This window comes from Lupinus angustifolius, chromosome LG07 (genome assembly GCF_001865875.1).
Source record: "Lupinus angustifolius cultivar Tanjil chromosome LG07, LupAngTanjil_v1.0, whole genome shotgun sequence".
Classification (NCBI taxonomy): Eukaryota; Viridiplantae; Streptophyta; class Magnoliopsida; order Fabales; family Fabaceae; genus Lupinus; species Lupinus angustifolius.
Window position 1 is genome coordinate 4,622,698 of NC_032015.1, and position 18,929 is coordinate 4,641,626.

At 32.3% G+C, this 18,929-nt stretch overlaps 3 protein-coding genes across 4 annotated transcripts; 2 read left to right on the forward strand and 1 right to left on the reverse strand.

The window, feature by feature from the left end:
• LOC109351915 (dynamin-related protein 5A-like) lies at window positions 3,602–8,673 on the forward strand. Its single transcript, XM_019593613.1, has 8 exons — window positions 3,602–4,030; window positions 4,689–4,880; window positions 5,011–5,217; window positions 5,457–5,885; window positions 6,266–6,493; window positions 6,577–6,772; window positions 7,231–7,912; window positions 8,151–8,673. Exons 1-8 carry the CDS (start codon window positions 3,665–3,667, stop codon window positions 8,335–8,337), a joined length of 2,487 nt encoding a protein of 828 aa, XP_019449158.1. The 5' UTR covers window positions 3,602–3,664; the 3' UTR covers window positions 8,338–8,673.
• On the forward strand, window positions 9,016–10,621 carry LOC109351919 (VQ motif-containing protein 19-like). The gene is made up of 2 exons (XM_019593621.1): window positions 9,016–9,925; window positions 10,003–10,621. Exon 1 carries the CDS (start codon window positions 9,240–9,242, stop codon window positions 9,891–9,893), a length of 654 nt encoding a protein of 217 aa, XP_019449166.1. The 5' UTR covers window positions 9,016–9,239; the 3' UTR covers window positions 9,894–9,925; window positions 10,003–10,621.
• Window positions 17,664–18,706, reverse strand: LOC109351920 (early nodulin-like protein 2). 2 transcript variants are annotated; one of them, XM_019593623.1, is made up of 4 exons: window positions 18,480–18,705; window positions 18,075–18,336; window positions 18,007–18,041; window positions 17,665–17,805 (listed from the first exon to the last, which is right to left on the reverse strand). In XM_019593623.1, exons 1-4 carry the CDS (start codon window positions 18,646–18,648, stop codon window positions 17,708–17,710), a joined length of 564 nt encoding a protein of 187 aa, XP_019449168.1. In that variant the 5' UTR covers window positions 18,649–18,705; the 3' UTR covers window positions 17,665–17,707. The 2 variants fall into 2 exon arrangements, with proteins under 2 accessions (XP_019449167.1, XP_019449168.1); XM_019593622.1 differs by having other exon boundaries at window positions 17,664–17,805; window positions 18,007–18,336; window positions 18,480–18,706.

Genomic DNA, 18,929 nt, shown 5'->3' on the forward strand with positions numbered 1-18,929 from the left:
AATAGTGTAAGAGTCAATGTCTATTCATTATTTTTGTCAGTTACAATATAGTTTGTAATGAACCAAAAATAATGAATAGATATTTACTCTTATACTATTTGAATTTGTCTTCATAAAATAATATATTTTGTTTGAATTAACTACAGTTGTCACTGTTTTTTATTTTGAAAAATCACACTTCTAAATGGATAATCAGTATTTATATAATTATGAATAATTTGTATAGGTTTAAAAAATTGAGAGATAATTCGTGTAATTTTACTAAAACTCATAGAGTCATAATAATTTACTATTTGATTTTTAAATTATTAAATTGAAGTGAGTAGAGAATGTGATAGAGAGAACCAAATTATTTTTCATTTATTAATCAATAAAAAATATGATAAAAATTAATTGTTATATAGGAAATATATAATTAATAATTAATTTTATTAAAATATATTTATCATTTTATTAATTGTTGTTGTTCATTATTGACAAAAAAATAAAATCATTCAATAACCACCACTATTTATTTTATAAGTATTTATTATTAATTTTTTTAAATGTAAATAAATTATTTATTATTTTACTGTATGATGCATACTTACATATGATTATGGTTGAATGAAAAAATGAAAAACAATGAATAAAGAAAGAAAGAGACACTAATTTTGAGCAATCCCTTTGGGTCTAAGTGTTTATATACTGTTTTTCCCGAATTAAGATCCTTTTCATTATTGACAAAAGAAGTTTTTGTATATAGAAAGATATAAATATTATATTATATTGTTTTTGTTTTTTCCAACTACTTGTTTCTCCATTACTATAGAGGATCCTTGCTCGTTTTTCATATGTATTTCATCTAGGAATCTATGACTTTGTTTGAGAATTATGATGAAAAAAGAAAAGTGAGATATCAAAGAGTTAGAAAGGGGGAGAAGGAAGACAGTTCTTTCTATTGTTTTGGGAGTATAAAATTCAAATGAGTGAGAATAAACTAATGATAATATAAGAATTTTTTATTTATTTATCCTTTAAAAATATAGTTAAGAATGAACAATAATATATAATTATATAATATTACTAAAAATATTTAAGTATTTTGACATTTTATCTCCAAAAACCTCAAATTATGAGACTTGAAAAAATAGACACATGAAGGGTTTTAGAGGATTTGAGAAATTCTTCAAAACATTCCTCTCTCCGTCATCCAACTCCAAACAAGAGGAAAACTTTCCAAAGTCATATTTTCCCTTTAATTCCCCTCCAAAACCATATTCACAAACGAAGTCTAAGGCTTTTGTTTGGAAGTCAAAGGGTTAGGAAAGGGAGGAACGCAAGGGGAAAAAGGAAAGAAATTATCTTCCTTGTTTGAGAATATGTACTTTAGATATAAACTAATCATAATGTAATAATATTTTTTATTTTCATTTAAAAATGTAATTAACAATGAGAAATTTACAATAATATATAATTATATAATATTACTAAATATATTCTGAGATTGTTATTTTGACATTTTATCTCAAAAATTATCTTCCTTTTTTATATAATATTGTTATTTTGACATTTTATCTTAAAAATTTCTAAGATTGGGAGAACTTTAAAAATAAACAGAGAAGAACTCCTCTCTTTCATCCAACTCATTTTTTATATTTTCTTATCGTGAATTTATTATGTAATTATTATGTGGAAAACCTTTAATTAATGACTCAGTATTAAAGATGACAATGAATTTGGATGAGTTCGGGTAGTGCATTACTCGGACACGCTCTGTTGCTTCATTTTTTGACACCTAATCATTCCAGACCCATGCTGATACGCGTCTGGTCTGCTACCCATTGGTCCTTGGGTACCCAACAGATATGTGGGTACCCACAAATTCAAAAAAAAAACATTACAAATAATTGCGTATGATCTATGTAATTGTGTGTTTGATTCATACAATCTTATATGTTATTTAGGTAATCAAGAAGAAGAAAAAGTATAAAAAATACTTAAAGTTTTAATCACATTTTAAATTTATTATTTCAATATTATGATATAAAATTGATTTAGTAAAATATGTTTAATCAACAAAATGTTGGATTATATATATAAATTAACAACATCACATCACTAGTTAACAATATAACATCACTAAAATTACTATTTAACAACATAACAATCACATTTTTGAATTAACAATATATATATAAAGGAATGGCGGATCCGGATACTCGTAGGTTTGAGTACCTCATTATCCAGACTAGACCCATTGAATAACGAATCTTAAAATCTAGGGTCTCAATAGCCGTAGTCTAAAAACATGGACTCAAACTCGATTCATTGTATATATTTTTACAGGTACCCGTAAATCTAGTTATCCATTGTCATCCCTACTCAGTATATAATTGTTTAAGAAATAACATAATCAAATATTAAGTTCTATAACATAATCGAATATTAAGAAATGAGTTATGTGTTTTGAGAATGTTGAGCAGGCTGAGGTTTGTGTGAAAGAATAGGAATCCGAATTGGGTTTTTCAGAATGAATGAGGTTTAAATCTATATTTAGCAGCTGACGGTATTTATATATATTATTTTTAGTTGATAGTTAATTATAATTAATGTAGGAACAGTAGAGGCAAATCTATTATACATGTGTACTTTGACTAGTGCATTCCACCTTATAAATTAATTACTATTTTAGTATAGTTTTTAGGAAATCGTGTATGGTTGAAATGATATGAAATCGTGACCCAAAGAAAACTTATAGAGTTGGTTGGCCAGAATTTATTTTTTAATCAAACTAATTACTAGCTACAAATATGTTTTCTATGATTATCTTTTTTATGAGAGATGATTTACTTATTGAAATAGTAAGTTTAAACAATTTATTCCATATTTTAGTCATCCATTTTAGAAAAAACTAATGATTTAAATTTGCAATGAACACAAGACACACTTTAACTTGCCTAAGAGACTCATCATCTAGATTTTTGTAGCATACATGACGATATATCTCGCTTTCAACATGTAAAAACTTTCTTAATTGTTGTTGTTGAAGCTGAATCTTTTTCTTAAGCTCCAAAAGGAAAATTTTGTATTGATCAGGAACAAAATTGGACACACTTTCCCTCTGTATGCACACATAGAGAACCCCTCTATGATACTAAAGTTTCAGGTAGTCTCAAGAGTATAGAATCAACTATAGAGGGAGTCAGAGCCACATCAACCACCCCAAACTTACATCCATCAAAATAAATCTTGTCTCCCAACTCTCCACTTGATCCCCATACTAATTTTCCAATAGAGTAAATCTGCGATTAAAATAAGAGTTTACATCATAAAATAGGAGAGTTGTCTCCCTAGGACACGACTTCAATAAAAGTAAAAACATACTTGTGGCTTACTGTTACTACGAGTTTAATTAAAAAATATATTTTCGTAAGTGTTAATTCTTTTAGAAAATATATTTTTGGAAATGTTTTAAAATTTTAAAATACTTGTTAAAACGTGTTTCTAAAGCCCTAACCCCTAAAGAATAAACGGTGCAAAAAAAAAAAAAAACACCCCTATTCACTGCAATAAGAAGAAATGAAGCCCAAATCATAAGGCAAATTCTTCTCATCCAACGCTGATTCAAATTCAAATTCAAACTTGCCTCTCTCCCCCTCACTCTTCCGCCATCACCACCATCATGTCTCCCACCACAACCACCGTAACTGAAAACAATTTTCTAACAACTCCAACAAAAACCCCGTCGGATAAATCATCATCTAAGAGCAGAAGAAGGAACCATCTCGATTCAACTTCCTCTGATTCCAACAAGTCTCGCTTCGACGCCTACAATCGCCTCCAGGCCGCCGCCGTAGCATTTGGAGAGAAGCTTCCGATTCCTGAGATCGTTGTCCTCGGAGGACAGTCCGATGGAAAGAGTTCACTCTTGGAAGCGCTCCTCGGCTTCCGGTTCAACATTCGTGAGGTTGAGATGGGAACTCGAAGGCCTCTCATTCTTCAAATGGTTCATGATTCCTCCGCTCTCGAACCTCGTTGCCGCTTTCAGGTTCATTACAGTTCTACTCTTCCAGAGTTTGAATTTAATTGGATATAGTTGATTTAATCAAAGTGAGATTACATGCAACAATGTAAAATATGTGAAACATACATTGATTATTGATTTCTCTTTTGTAAACCATTCATGTAGGAAACTTTGTAGACATTTTTTAACACTCTTTGTCACCCTTTTACATTACTGTAGATATAGGTTAGAGTTGGAAAGGAAAAAAAAGCTTCTCTAAAACGAATTTGTCTCTAAAGTGAGTAAGGAATGATGTATTTATCCTTGTATCATTTGGTGATATGAGATCTCTGTACACTTTATCAAATCTAAGAGTGAAAGTACCCTTACTTGTTCACTTTTAAAACAAACCCAGTTCAGAGTAGCCATATCCACATGGAAATGGCACAGTAGTTTGGCAAATGTTGGCACCTTATTATGTTTTAGAGAACTCATCTTAACTTTTGAAACATTGTTTTTTTCAAGTTTAAGATCAGTGCTTACAAACATATATCTTATATTGGTGGATGGTCCGGCTCTGAAAACAAGAGTTTAAAATTTACAACTTTTGTTGCTCTTCTTTTGTTTTGGGATGATTGTTTCTGTGTGTGTGCCAATTTAGTTGATGATACAAGACTCTGAAGTGTGATTACTGTAACCACAGGAAGAGGATTCGGAAGAGTACGGAAGTTCCGTGGTTTTGGCATCTGCAATTGCAGATATTATAAAGTCACGAACTGAGGCACTTTTGAAGAAAACCAAGACATCCGTTTCTCCTAAGCCCATTGTAATGAGAGCTGAGTATGCACATTGTCCTAATCTTACTGTTATTGATACCCCAGGCTTTGTTCTTAAGGTATGTCTTTTGAATTTATTATAATATGATGTGGATACTGAAGATTTGACACCTATAACAACCAAACCTTAGTCCCACTAGGTGGGGTAAGTTGTATTCATGGTGACTGACGGTGAAACGTGTTTGGTAGGCCAAGAAGGGCGAACCAGAGAATACACCTGAAGAAATTCTTTCAATGGTGAAGTCATTGGCTAGTCCTCCTCATCGCATACTATTGTTCCTTCAGCAAAGTAGTGTAGAGTGGTGCTCGTCGTTGTGGCTGGATGCCATTCGTGAAATTGATCCAGCATTTAGACGAACAGTAATTGTTGTGTCTAAATTTGACAATCGTCTCAAGGTATGAATTCTGTTGGTTTATAACAATAGTAAAATTTGTTATATGCTTCTATTTTTTATCTGCTATGGTTGAGAGCTTGCTGAATCACATTGTTAAGCGTTAATCTTGTTATGACATTTTTTTTGCCAGAAACTATCAGTGTTGTTGATGTTGCCTTTAGGTTGTCGAAGTAAATAATGACTCAGGGTATAATGTATTTTATGGGTTGATTTTAATTATCGGCTGTCAAATGCATGCAGGAATTTAGTGATCGGTGGGAAGTGGATCGGTATTTGAGTGCAAGTGGTTACCTTGGAGATAACACTCGCCCTTTTTATGTGGCTCTACCAAAAGATAGGGGCAATATTTCAAATGATGAGTTCCGGAGGCAGATTTCTCAGGTAGACTCGGAGGTTATTCATCATCTCCGCGAGAGTGTCAAAGGAGGTTTTGACGAAGAGAAGTTTAAGTCTCATATTGGTTTTGCCTGTCTGAGAGATTATTTGGAATCTGAGCTTCAGAAGAAATACAAAGAAGCTGCACCAGCAACTCTTGCATTGCTTGAGCAACGTTGCATTGAAGTGACTTCTGAACTTGCTAGAGTGAATTCAAAAATACAGTCCACATCAGATATTTCCCATCTTAGGAAATTTGCAATGGTGTATGCAGCTTCTATCAGCAACAACGTGGTAGGTAATCATTATGACAAAAATATATTAGTCACAAACAAATGAACTATATTAACAGGTCAGTTTAGTTCAAAGCGAAACTTTTTGTGTGACCACTGATGAGTAATGAAATGTTTTCTTCCTTGGTTAACTGTTTATTTAGCTGAAGCTTTAAATGTTTCATTTATATTCTCCTGATTGATGAAGTATCATGTATATTACTTACTCCTTTCACCTAATATCAACTTCCTTGCCTTCAACTTTTAGCATGTATACTGAGCTTCTTTCCAATTCACTTGTACAAATGGGTTTCAATTTTAAACTTATGTTTAAGAAACGGCTTTGAAGATTTATGGACAAATATATCAAGTTAATAGCTATTTCTTATTATATTGGTCCAGGGTTCATTGATTGATGGTGCGGCAGATCCTTCACCTGAGCAATGGGGGAAAACAACAACAGAAGAGAGGTCACAAAGTGGCATTGGGGTTTGGCCTGGCGTTACTTCAGATGTAAATCCCCCTAATGCCACTCTTCGACTTTATGGAGGAGCTGCATTTGAACGGGTGATGCATGAATTTCGCTGTGCTGCATATTCCATTGAATGCCCCCCAGTTTCAAGGGAGAAGGTAATTTTCTTTTTAGTAAACTCACTTCAGAGCATTTGATTGCTTTTTATCCAACTTTAAATTCTCTGGTATCACTTTAACAGGTTGCAAACATATTACTTGCTCATGCTGGGCGAGGTGGGGGAAGAGGAGTAACAGAGGCTGCTGCAGAGATTGCACGTGATGCTGCTAGATCATGGCTAGCTCCTCTTCTTGATACTGCGTGTGACCGGCTTGCGTTTGTTTTAGTAAACTTATTTGATTTGGCTCTCGAAAGAAGTTATGGCCATGACTCAGAATGTAAGTGAAGCTCTTTGTCTCTTAGTTATCAGGTTCTTCATATTCACAACTTGAATGTTGAAACTTTCTTCGATTTTTCTTAAGCTTAAAGATCTACCAGATTGCCTTAGCAACCATCATTTCATGCTGTTGAAGCAAATAGAATGTTTTATTGCACTTCCTGAACAGAAATACAAAACAATAAAAAAAAAGTTGTTCCGTCATTTAATCTTTTTTATAGGTTATGTTTTTGGGATTTGTTTCATTTCATTTGATTTTGATTTCCTGGAGTTTTCTCCCTTCTCTTCAATTGTCATTAGATTCTATTAATTGTCTATTTCTGGATAAAGCATACAGTTCCTCATAGGGCACTGATAGAACTGACTGGTAATTCTGTGAAATTGCATCTCCTATATTTTCTTTATTTCTTAGTTCTTACAACTGAGTAGAAAGCTGAGTAGTGCTTACTTTCAATGCAGATGGGATTAAAACGGGGAACATGGATGGCTATGTAGGTTTTCATGCTGCTTTAAGATGTGCTTACAATCGCTTCATAAAGGATCTTGCTACACAGTGCAAGCTGCTAGTTAGGCATCACCTTGATTCAGTTACCAGTCCATACTCCCAAGTATGCTATTTTAACGACTTTCAACCATCTTCTGGCTTAAATGCTCCCTCTTTTAACAAATTCAATCAGGTTTCAGCCTCTTCCTTTTTTCTTGAGTTGAGTGATACAAGTTCACCTTCCCACGATATAATGAGGAATCAGGAAAATATTCCTCCAGAAAAGAACATAGAGGACAACACACCAGGTAAAGCTCCAGAAGCCAGAGATGCATTGCGAGAAAGCCAAATGACTATCCCCGAGACTCCATCACCTGATCAGCCAGGTGAACCAGTATATGTGGGGGGCAAAAAGGAGCTTGGGATTTGCAATGACATGGGACCAAGAAAGAGAGCGTCCAGAGTGACAGCAAATAGCAAAGTTTCTGACTATATTAGACAGCAAAATAGTGGTATTTTGTTTGGAAATGGGAATAGTTCAGGTTCAGCTTACTCAGAAATCTGTTTATCTGCTGCTCAGCATTTTGCACGTATGCGGGAAGTTCTTGTTGAGAGAGGCGTCACATCAACATTAAATTCTGGATTTCTAACCCCTTGGTAAGCTTCTGTCTTTTTAAAAAACAGTTATGCCTGTAATTTCCATATGTAAATGTGGCACTTAGATAAGTTTTCAGTTTAAAGTAAATGATATATACGTTTTTATATTGGAACATCCTTCCACAAGTTATGAAATTAAGTTATGTACCTACTATGCTTTATTTAATATATGATTCATACTGTGCAACTATAATCTTTCTGTTAATTATACCTTCTTTGTTCTGCATACTTTGTGCAGTCGAGATCGGCTTGTTGTGGCTCTTGGGCTAGATTTATTTGCTGTGAGCGATGAGAAATTCATGGACATGTTTGTTGCTCCTGGTGCCATAGACGTGCTCCAAAATGAACGAGAGTTACTTCTGAAGCGTCAAAAGACACTCCATTCTTGCTTGAATGAGTTTAAAAACATTGCTCGGGCTCTTTGATCGAACTTACTAGCTTCCCAACGGCCCAAGATATATACTATGCTTTCTGAAATGTATTGATTATTGTGAAATAAGCCTCTATGTACCTTCCACAATAGTGTCACCCTCATCTAAGGAATGCCTCTCTCTACCTTGTGAAAGCATGTATAATGTTTGTACTTGACTGTGAGAAGATTGACTTATCTGTTTTAATGGTTGAGAGTAATTGGTTTTCTTTAGTCATGTTCGGGTAGTTGAAAGTTCAAGAAAGGATATGGAGCTCGATTGTTCACCTATTGCTTTGAATTGCTAACAATTTGATAGTTCATAATTTCAATAAATAATCGGATATTAATATATCACTTTTATAAAATAAAATTAAAATGAGGTATCACTTTTTATTTGTTGGCAACCTCTCATTTGTTCGGGACAGAGAAACATAGAGAATATGGGATAAAGAATCTTCATTTTGATAAGAGGTTACAATTATTCCGGTACATACCATACTGATGTTTTTCGGATCTTTTTTTATCTTTTGAATTTCTGGGAATAAATTAGTATAATCAATTTCATTTGAGGGAGAAAATAGATATTTAATCTAGACAATGAATGAGAGGAGAGCTATGTGTTTTAAATAAATCTTCCCAACTTGACTGATATTAATTTGACCTCCAATATGTGACTTTCACATGTCTAGATTCTTAAGAAAAAATTCTGAATTTTATAATATGAAAAGAATAAAAGTATACATAAAGATGAGAGTTACAACCAAAACTGAACAAAAAAAGTAAGCAAACCAAACCCTACTTCCTTTCTTGAGTCAAGCATTGTTTTTTACTCTTCCATATATTCCTCCAATCTTAACCAAAACAACCCCAACCTTTTCTTCTCTCTACCTCTACATGTGACCCTTGAACCCATCAATGGAAATCAGCTCAAGGCTTCAACTTCATGACAGAGAGAAAAACCAATCTCCAATGAACTCCCCAAAAACCAGTTTCATAAGCAGTAACCATAGCATTGGCCTCCAAATCCCAACCACACAACCTCTGACCCCAAAAACAAACCCCAAATCTGACTCAAACAACCCTTACCCTACAACCTTTGTCCAAGCTGACACTTCCTCTTTCAAGCAAGTTGTTCAAATGCTCACTGGCTCACAAGAAACCACAAAACCAACACCATTACCAACATCCAGAAACTTCAACATCCCACCTATCAAAACTGCATCAAAGAAACAACAAGGTTTCAAGCTCTATGAAAGAAGGAACAGCAACTTGAAAAACAGCCTCATGATCAATACCTTAGTCCCCAATTTATCATACAATAAGTCTGAGATCCTCTCACCAAGCTTGCTTGATTTCCCTTCACTTTCTCTTCTTAGCCCTGTTACTCCAATGAATGATCATGACCCTTTTGACAAGTCTTCATTATCTTCATTGAGGAGCTCTTCAGAGGAAGATAAAGCCATAGCTGAAAAGGGTTTCTACTTGCATTCAACTCCAAGAGAGTTTGAACCACAGCTCTTGTCTTTGTTCCCTTTATCTTCACCTAGAGTTTCTGACTCATCTTCTTAAGGAAGAAAAGAGATTTTGTATGACTCATCAGGCTATGATTTAGAAAATGATCAATGATAAATGGGTTTTGTTTGATTTGATTTTCAAACGATAGTTACATAGCTTGCTCAAATTGTAAAATTTGTTTCCTTACATGAAATAGCAAAACCCTCTTCTTATTATACCTTAGTGTATTGTTATCTCTTTCTTCTTAGATAAATTTTTAATCTTTCTTTTCATGTCCTATGAACGGTTTCTTTTATAAAAACAACATATCCTGTTAGGGAATATTAACAAGTAAGAGAGGAACTCCTAGACTATGATCATGTGAGTCAATCCAATTTAACAGCAATAACCAAAGAGGAGTTGTGTTTAGAGATGAAGAGTCATAGAATAAGGCAAAAATGGAAGGCTATGAAATGAGGATGATTGCTTATGATGAAGAGTCATAGCTGTATCTTATCTTTTTTCTGACATCAAAGATAGCTGCATCCAAGAGGAAAGTGAGAGGGTCAACATTCAACTTAATGAATGTTGAGGAGTGGGTCCCTCTTCTAATTGGTTATGCAAATTTTAGTTTTAATAGTTTTCTAAGCAACTCAAACCCACACATAGTGATGTATTTTCCTTCTGTCAAGTTTTTAAATGCAGAGAATTTGTGGACAATGAGAGTGCCTATTTCCTAATTTGTAATGGTTACAACATCTAAACAAAGAGGATATGTATGTAGTGATCATTAAAATTCTTCTAACTAGCTGTACTTTTGAGAGACCATGCAGCAATCTGATTAGTAAGGATTTTCCATTTATTAGGCAAGCCACAAGCATAAAGCCTAAGTTTCTCATACTGTGCATAAATTTAATGGACATTAAAAAGAAAACTTATATGACAGCGTTTGGTAGTTTTTTATTCTGGAGTTGAGTTGTGTTTACTAATAAAGAATAATTAGTTTATAGTCACTTTATTTCATATTCTGAAGTTTTTTGTGAATGAAATAGTAAAACTTGAAAGCAAAGTAAAAGTGAAGTGACATTTGTATAAGTATAACATCGCATTAAAATTGCAGTTATAAACCATGATTATAACTATGGATCATTTTAGCCCCCTTTCATAGATAGTAATAATGAGAGGCACTGAATAAAGTACGATTGACAAGAGGAAAGTCTAAAAATGAAGAAAAAGTAAGTGGAACTTTAGTTATAACCATTATACTTATAGAAGGGAAGTATAAAAGAGTAAAGACTAATTTAAGAACTATACATTTACTTGCATGTACATGAATAATTATTTTATCACCACATTTCAATATAACAACTATAATTATCATTTGTAAATTGATTAATTTAGAATAGGACTTCCGCTCAAAAGTCGTAATGGATCAACATGACTTTTATGTGGTCCAACTTTTAATACGATTTTTAAGTGGGGATTAAAACAAAATTGGGTCACTCAGAAGATTAGTCCATCACGACTTCTGAATAGAAATTAAAAAACAAATAAATCATTTATAAGTTATGTTCGTCCAATATAATTTGTGAGTGATGAATTAAAAAACATTGGGTCACTAAAAAGGCATGTTGATCCATCCAACACAACTTCTGAGTGAAAAATAAAAAAATGGGTCATTTAGAAGTCAGGTTGGTCTATTACGACTTCTAAGTATAAATTAAATAAGAGTAAATTACTCTGACATCTCTTGAGTTTTAGTGAAAATATATAAATCACCATTTTTTAAACCTACACAAAGCACCGCTAATTATATATATATATTACATCGATTACCCTGTATGAGATATAGATATAATTTCTTAAACAAAAATAGTGAACGAATTTATAAAAGTCAATGTATTCATTGTTTTTTGTTCGTTAAAAAATGTATAGATACTTATAAGAATGTGTTTAAATCACTCTTACAATATATTACAACTGACCAAAATAATAAAATAGACATTAACTGTTATATTATTTGGACTTGTCTTCATAATATACCATATTTTGTTTAATTAATTACATTCCTCCTAATTTTTTATTTAAGAAATTATACTTATCTCTCATGTAGAAATAATAAGTGTAACATATATAGATAACTATGAGTCATTTGTATAAGTTTAAAAAATAATAATTTGTGTAATTTCACTTGAAATTGAACTTAAAGAATCCTAATGCAATTTACTCAATAGGTCAGTTAAAATTTGTATTGATCCATCATGACTTCCGAATAGTAAGTTAAAATGAGTGAATATTAATCACTTACAACTCGGAGTAATATTTTGCTTCACCCATTTCACTTAATCACTCATTTTTATTCCTAGTAATAATTATTTTTACCTATTTTTCTTAATAAGTATCTATGAATGCAGTGTATATTAAATAAAAGGAGGGGGAAGTAATTCGGTACCCCCTGCCTCCTAAGCTACCGACCCATGCTTTTTATATATGTTTAGAGTATAAGCAACAAAAATTATGGTTGATCCAAAAACTATATACATGATTGGCCCATTACGCTCTGTTCTGTACCTCCTTGTTTGACTTTCGAGGAAAATGTGAAAATTTGGATTTTTATCTAATATCAATTGAACATATCCCTTAAAAACCTGACTATGTTTTTCCTTATTTTTCTTGATGTTTAAGGTACATAATTTATTAAACTATGAAATGGTGTAAATATTTGTATCATTTCAGTATTTTACTAAAATAACTCTGTATAATTCAGATTAAAAATAAATTAGAATTAAAGAAAAGCAAGGAGTGAAAAGGGTAATAATTAAGTATATAACTAAAAGATTAAAGTATAAATGAGTATTGAGTTTTTAATATATCAAAGATTTGGAAAAAATAAAAAAATTAAAACATTAATAGATATGAAATGAAAAAGTCTCGTTACTTCCTATATTCAATAGTCTTTTTAGGAAAACAAAATTATTTTCATTTATATGCCTTTTTATAAAATCAATACATTATTAATGGCAATTTTTATATCCTTACTCTTATCTGATAGCAATTGGACATGAATGACTACGATTGATATAGATAGTCAAAGAATAGAATAGCAAACTATTACATAAATTTACTAAAAATAAACATATAAATGAACAGTATATTTATAATGTAAGAGTTTTTTACATTGTTATTTTATTATTCGTTATTTATTTTCAATTATTATTGACTTTTAGATAATAATAATACAAAAATAATAGATAATACATTAATTATATAAAAGAATTTATATTATAAGTGTATAGATTTATACAAATGCGTGGAACACAATTATATTATAGAATAAAAAATAATACATTCATATAGTTGCATGTGAATGTGAGTCATTTGAGAAATTTAAACTACATGTTGATATGGAGTATAACGATGAAGAAAATAAAAAAATACTTAAAGTTCTATATTAGAGTGATATTGACTTAGATTTAGTGTTATTCCATCATGGTCATCCTGATGACTCGTCTGTCTGGATTATATTATCTCCCAACCGACTAAATCCTGGACATGACCACTTGAAAGATTTTATAGGCTCCTTGACCGGACTTTCTAGGTCGGGTTTGTGACCACTTTCGTCTGGCACAATACCAACAATGCACTGTCACGTATCCTATAAATCTCACCTAGCCCTACCAACACGATAATGACAGACCTGAAATACGTCTACCAACCCTACCACTAGTAATAATTCAATTGTACACATAGTATAGATCTGTCAAATTCGTCTGACAAGGGAAAAACAGCTCCCAACAGGTCAGAACAGCTGGTCATGCCAACAATATCCACCAGAACTACGCCATACATGTGAGCCCGTATAAATAGTGGTTTCCCCAACACGAAGTATCTATCTCACCTATCATCACTTATCACTTGTAATTATAACTATACTTATCTCTTGTTTCTCATTTATTGCTCCCGAGTATCACCTTTCTATCTCATACTGACTTGGTCGTCAAATAAGTTTTACAAATACCTCAATTAGCAAGTCCAAGTCAACTTTCATCCAAACACAAGAAGAACTCTTGCCCAACTTTCAGTCTGACCTATCCGATCAACCACGAAAGAACAAAGGCTAATTCTTGGAACAAACATCACATGACAAAAAAAGTCATCTTTCTATGATCCTAATTAATCAAATTCAACTAATAATATAAAAATATTAGTTTATATTTTTATATTATTTCCTTTTAATAAAATGTTGTTTTTTTTATTAAACTGAGACACTAAATGGGAGCAACAAATAACACATATGATCTCAAATCAAATTATTGGAGTTACAGCAACCAGTCTTATTCTAACTTCAAAGTCGACCAACACGTCAAGTGCAAAATGCCACTTTCATGTTAGTTGAAAGACTGTGATATTAAGATAACAAAAGTCAATGATTCTTAACTCTCAATTCTTTAATGTTATTCAATTATCTTTTGTCTGTTGTTAATAATATGAAGGCACTTAATTTAGTTTAGGTTGAATTGTTATAAGATCACACCAACACGTCAAGTGCATAATGCCACATTCTTATTAGTTGAAAGACTTTGTCACACATTAAGATACCAAAAATCAATCACTCTCATCTCTCAATTCTTTAATGCTATTCAGTCATCTTTTGTCTGTTCTTAAGGATATGAAGGCACTTAATTTAATTTAGGTTGAATTCTTTATAAGATCACATATTTTACGAGTTTAGTTATTTTTTTGTATTAAGGTTGTTCAATAAATATGCAACCCGCCCCCTTAAAAATTGCAACTCGTCAAAATCATAAAGTTACAAGTTTCAAATATGAAAATAAGGGAGAATTATATTGTCATACTCTAAAGTTTAATTTCATTATATCTATTATCATCTCATATTTCAGACATTATATAACTTTTTAGGTTCATGTTATTATTATTATATTACTCCCCTCAAGAGTATGATTAAAATTATAATGAGCTCCATCGTGAATATTATATTAAGAAATGTAATTAATTTTGTTAACATTTCAGAAAAAATAATACATAAATTCATATTTTGTCATTTAAATTTTATTTTTCTCTTCTCATAATGTTATTATTAAAAATAAGTATCTAATACTCTATTGAAATTTAAAAATGAACAGTCATTTTGAAAAGTGCTTTTATTATCTATGCAGTATGCACTATTATAAAATGGATGGAGTATTTTGTACAGAGATTGTTATAATTAGGGGTGAGAAGCTCCTATCATACTCACTCATCTCTTTTGTCTTGATCATAATTCAATTCGCATACAATTGGATATAAGAAGATATTCGATTTCAAAAATGGACTTGTTAATATTTAGAACTAGATAAGAGATAAGTATTATCCGACCCAACCCAATCCATTATCCTCAAAACCTCTTTTTTTACGTTCAAGTGTGTACATTAGTGATATTTCTTAGGACCAAAGTTGCATTTGGTTGCAATAATTTATCCACTAAATAATTTCACATTTTTAACTGTGCAGATGTTTTATTGTCAATTTGTCACAACAATGTGTATATCATTTCATATGTTTTTCATTATTTAATTTTTTCACGATCAATATGTATAAGTGAATTGTTAAAATAGTAGTAGGCATGGATAAGAGAAATTCTTGATGAACAAGAAAGAATGAGAAAATGTTATTGAATTGAATTACAAAGTTACATTGAATCATCTATATAAAGGAAGAAAACACTAACCATCCTAACCAAATTAACTAACCGACTAACAAAAACTCAATTGTTTTAACATTCCCCGCAAGCTAGAATGTATCAAACATTCCAAGCTTGAAATAATTGTGTTGAATACGATGATATACTCTAATACTTCCTTTTGCTGGTGAGCGAATCTACGTCTCCCAGTCTTGAAATCTGAACGTGAAGCAATATTGACGCTTAACCACCATTTGGCAGAAACAATTTCATCTAATGCTTAACCATCTATTTGACAGAAGCAAACCAATCATAATGGGTGAAAGAGATAAAAGAGATGAACCTTAATCTTGATCCTTATATGTTGCTTCAATGAAAAAAATACACACTATAATGTTGTGTGTTTAATGAGAGAGGTAAAAAAAAATAGAGTATAAAAGAGAAGAGATAATTGGAGGGTAATGATAAAGAATAAGAAAAATGAATTTATTGAATAAATGAGTGTTTTCTTTAGCAAGATCAAAAAAGTCCTCTATTTCTTGAACAATCCACCATGATTTCTCTATGTTCGATCCAATCATAGACTTAGCATCTTCAAGGAAGGAAAGATTCAAATACAGTATGAATACCAATAATATTAGTGGCGAAACTATAACCCAAGACTAGTGTCAATGTGATGCATATATAAATCACCTTCACTGGCTCACCCTCAAGAGAACGTTTAGCCATAGCTACAAGCGAGGGTTTAATAAAAAATATAACAAAACCCATAGAGGTACATAGGTGATTGAGAGTGTAGTGATTGCACCCATGAAAACAAGGAAAGATACTGGATCATCACCTTTGGATATTGTGGCTATGAGAACTAAAGATATTCCAATGCTAAGAACAAAAGGGATTGCAATACCAAATACTGCAATGTTGAAGAAATAAACGATATTGATGATTATTCTTTGTTGAATCTTAGAACGATAAAAGCATAAGCGGAAGCCATGAAAAAGAGATAATTATTGCTCTAATACCATGTTAAAATGGTAGTAGGCATGAATAAGAGAGATTATTGATGAACAAGAAAGAATGAGAAAATGTTATTGAATTGAATTATAAAGTTACATTAAATCATCTATATAAAAAGAATAAAACACTAACTACTCTACCCAAATTAACTAACCAATTAACAAAAGCTCAACTATTTTAATATGAATGATTCACAATATAAATATAAATATTATATATATATATATCATGTTAAATTACAATTCATAAATAATATTATTAAAATAAGTGAAAATATATTATATTTAATTGTGCTATCATTTAGGTTAAAAAATTAACTCAATTGACATTCGAGTTTAAGTTGGAGTCTAAGACCGAATTCCAAATAAAATATTAATTGAAACCGCACTGAAGTTTGCTCTCCCGTACTTATAATAGTCATAGTGGTCCACTTCATCTTAACACTATGCTACTACTTTAGTACATGTGTGATGTTTTCTTTCTAAAAATATATGTTAAGGTCTCAACTTTCCCCAGACTGTGAAAGCTATTCCTCAAACTTTATGAATTGTCCAATCCACGCGGCATGGCCAAGTACGAAGTATCGTGTAACGCATGGTACCTTTCTACATATAATAAAAACTAAAAAGTTGTTTTTAACTTTTATGCAACTCTGAACAAGATGACACCAGGGAAGGTATAATCTTTTTGTGGTGCGCAAATCTGATCAATGGTTATGTTATTAGCTGAATTTTGATACCTTGTTCTTAAGCCCTCAGATGCACGAAGCTTTAATTCTACACAATGCTTATAACCTTGAAAATAAATAATGATACAAGGTGGTAGGACTTAATAAGGATAAATATTATTCATATATGTAGGAAAAAGAATGAATATATATTTTTAATTTAGGGAGAAATATAATAAATTATAAAATATATAACCAGAGAAACATGCAGTTGAAAAATTGCACTCATAACAATATTTTTTAGAAACGTATGAGATGATAACAGTAACTTGTACTGATAATAATGATAGCTAAAAAACGAAAAATAAAACTAAAAACTTCACACAAAAATAAACTATACCCCAAGTAATATACACAAAAGAAAAAAGAAAAGAAATAAACATGATGTCACACAGTCACACATTTATGCATACAACTCCCCATCACTAATGTGAATCAGTTTCAAAACAAAAAACGGTGGCAACATCAACGCAACAACGCAGCACCAACAACAACGGTGAACGCATACACCAAGAAACTAGAAGGAGTTCCAGACGCTACCCCATTTGCCGGTGGCGGTGGCGCCGCTTTATTCGACGACGCTGGAGTTTTCGCTGACTCCGACGACGACGGCGGCGAGCCATGAGGACGTTCAGTGGATGATGAAGAAGGCGGTGTGGTAGGACCAAAACCTGAACCGGCCGGTCCCGGTGCGACAGGTCCACCGGAAAGTCCCGGTGATGTTGCCGGAGAAACAGATGGAGGTCCATGTGAAACCGCCGGAAAATCTGCTGGAGGTTCACTTGACGGAACCGGTGAACTTGTCGGATTTGTGGTCACCGGAGTCGGCGATGTTGCCGGAGTGTTGCTGGAAGGTGGTGGTGTTTGTGTTTGTTTTCCACCTCCTCGAATAGCTAAGACTACAACAATTAACTTTTCACCCTTTTCACAGTTCCCATCTTCTCCACTTATGAAGTAAAACGGTCCCGTTTTGTCAAACTTAAACTCCGTTTCACCATCATCAAACTTCTTTATTGGGTTGCTCTTGTTGCATCCATCATAATCCACTTTCGTCACCTCCAACACCGAGTCTGATCCGTTATTGTACTTGAAAACTATATAACGTAATATATGTAATCCCATTATTTTGATAACAGTAATATAAAACACGTTACAATAACAATTAGATTTAAAAAAATGTTTTTTTTGGGTGAATAATGGAAACTAAAAGTAACAGGTGATAGTAGTAGTAAGTTACCTAAAATATCATTTATTTGGAACCTGTTCCTACCAGCCCATTGATTATAATTCTCAGCAGGGTTAGGAACCCATCCAGCGCTTCCACCAACGTAGAATATGCGAGCTTGGGAGATTGAGACAAGAGTGAAGAAAACCAATACGAAGCATAGAGATCCCTGTAACTCCATGATAAGCACTACTATGAATAAAGGGAATAGATTTCAGTCTTGTAAATGTGAAGACAAGACATTTTTATTTGGAAGATTTCGTGATATATATAGTGTCATGGGAGTAACGTGTGAATATAAGTTTTTCGTTCATTGTGTTTAATTAAACCATGCGCTTGGCCAAATGGTGGTGATAAAAATGTTTGTTGGACATGGTCCTAATATATATGGTGGACTTTGTTGGATTTGAATAAACCAACTTGAGGGACTTATTTATTTAACACATCAGAGTCCCATATTAT

Excerpts from the sequence above, each read along its gene's own strand:
- LOC109351915 (XM_019593613.1), top strand. The coding sequence starts at position 3,665 with ATGTCTCCCACCACAACCACCGTAACTGAAAACAATTTTCTAACAACT. Across the intron at positions 4,881-5,010 it reads CCCCAGGCTTTGTTCTTAAG|GCCAAGAAGGGCGAACCAGA; the intron begins GTATGTCTTTTG and ends CGTGTTTGGTAG. Across the intron at positions 6,773-7,230 it reads TTATGGCCATGACTCAGAAT|ATGGGATTAAAACGGGGAAC; the intron begins GTAAGTGAAGCT and ends CTTTCAATGCAG.
- LOC109351919 (XM_019593621.1), top strand. The coding sequence starts at position 9,240 with ATGGAAATCAGCTCAAGGCTTCAACTTCATGACAGAGAGAAAAACCAA.
- LOC109351920 (XM_019593622.1), bottom strand. The coding sequence starts at position 18,648 with ATGGAGTTACAGGGATCTCTATGCTTCGTATTGGTTTTCTTCACTCTT. Across the intron at positions 18,337-18,479 it reads CCAAATAAATGATATTTTAG|TTTTCAAGTACAATAACGGA; the intron begins GTAACTTACTAC and ends TACGTTATATAG. Across the intron at positions 17,806-18,006 it reads AAGTGAACCTCCAGCAGATT|CGCCACCGCCACCGGCAAAT; the intron begins TTCCGGCGGTTT and ends CGAATAAAGCGG.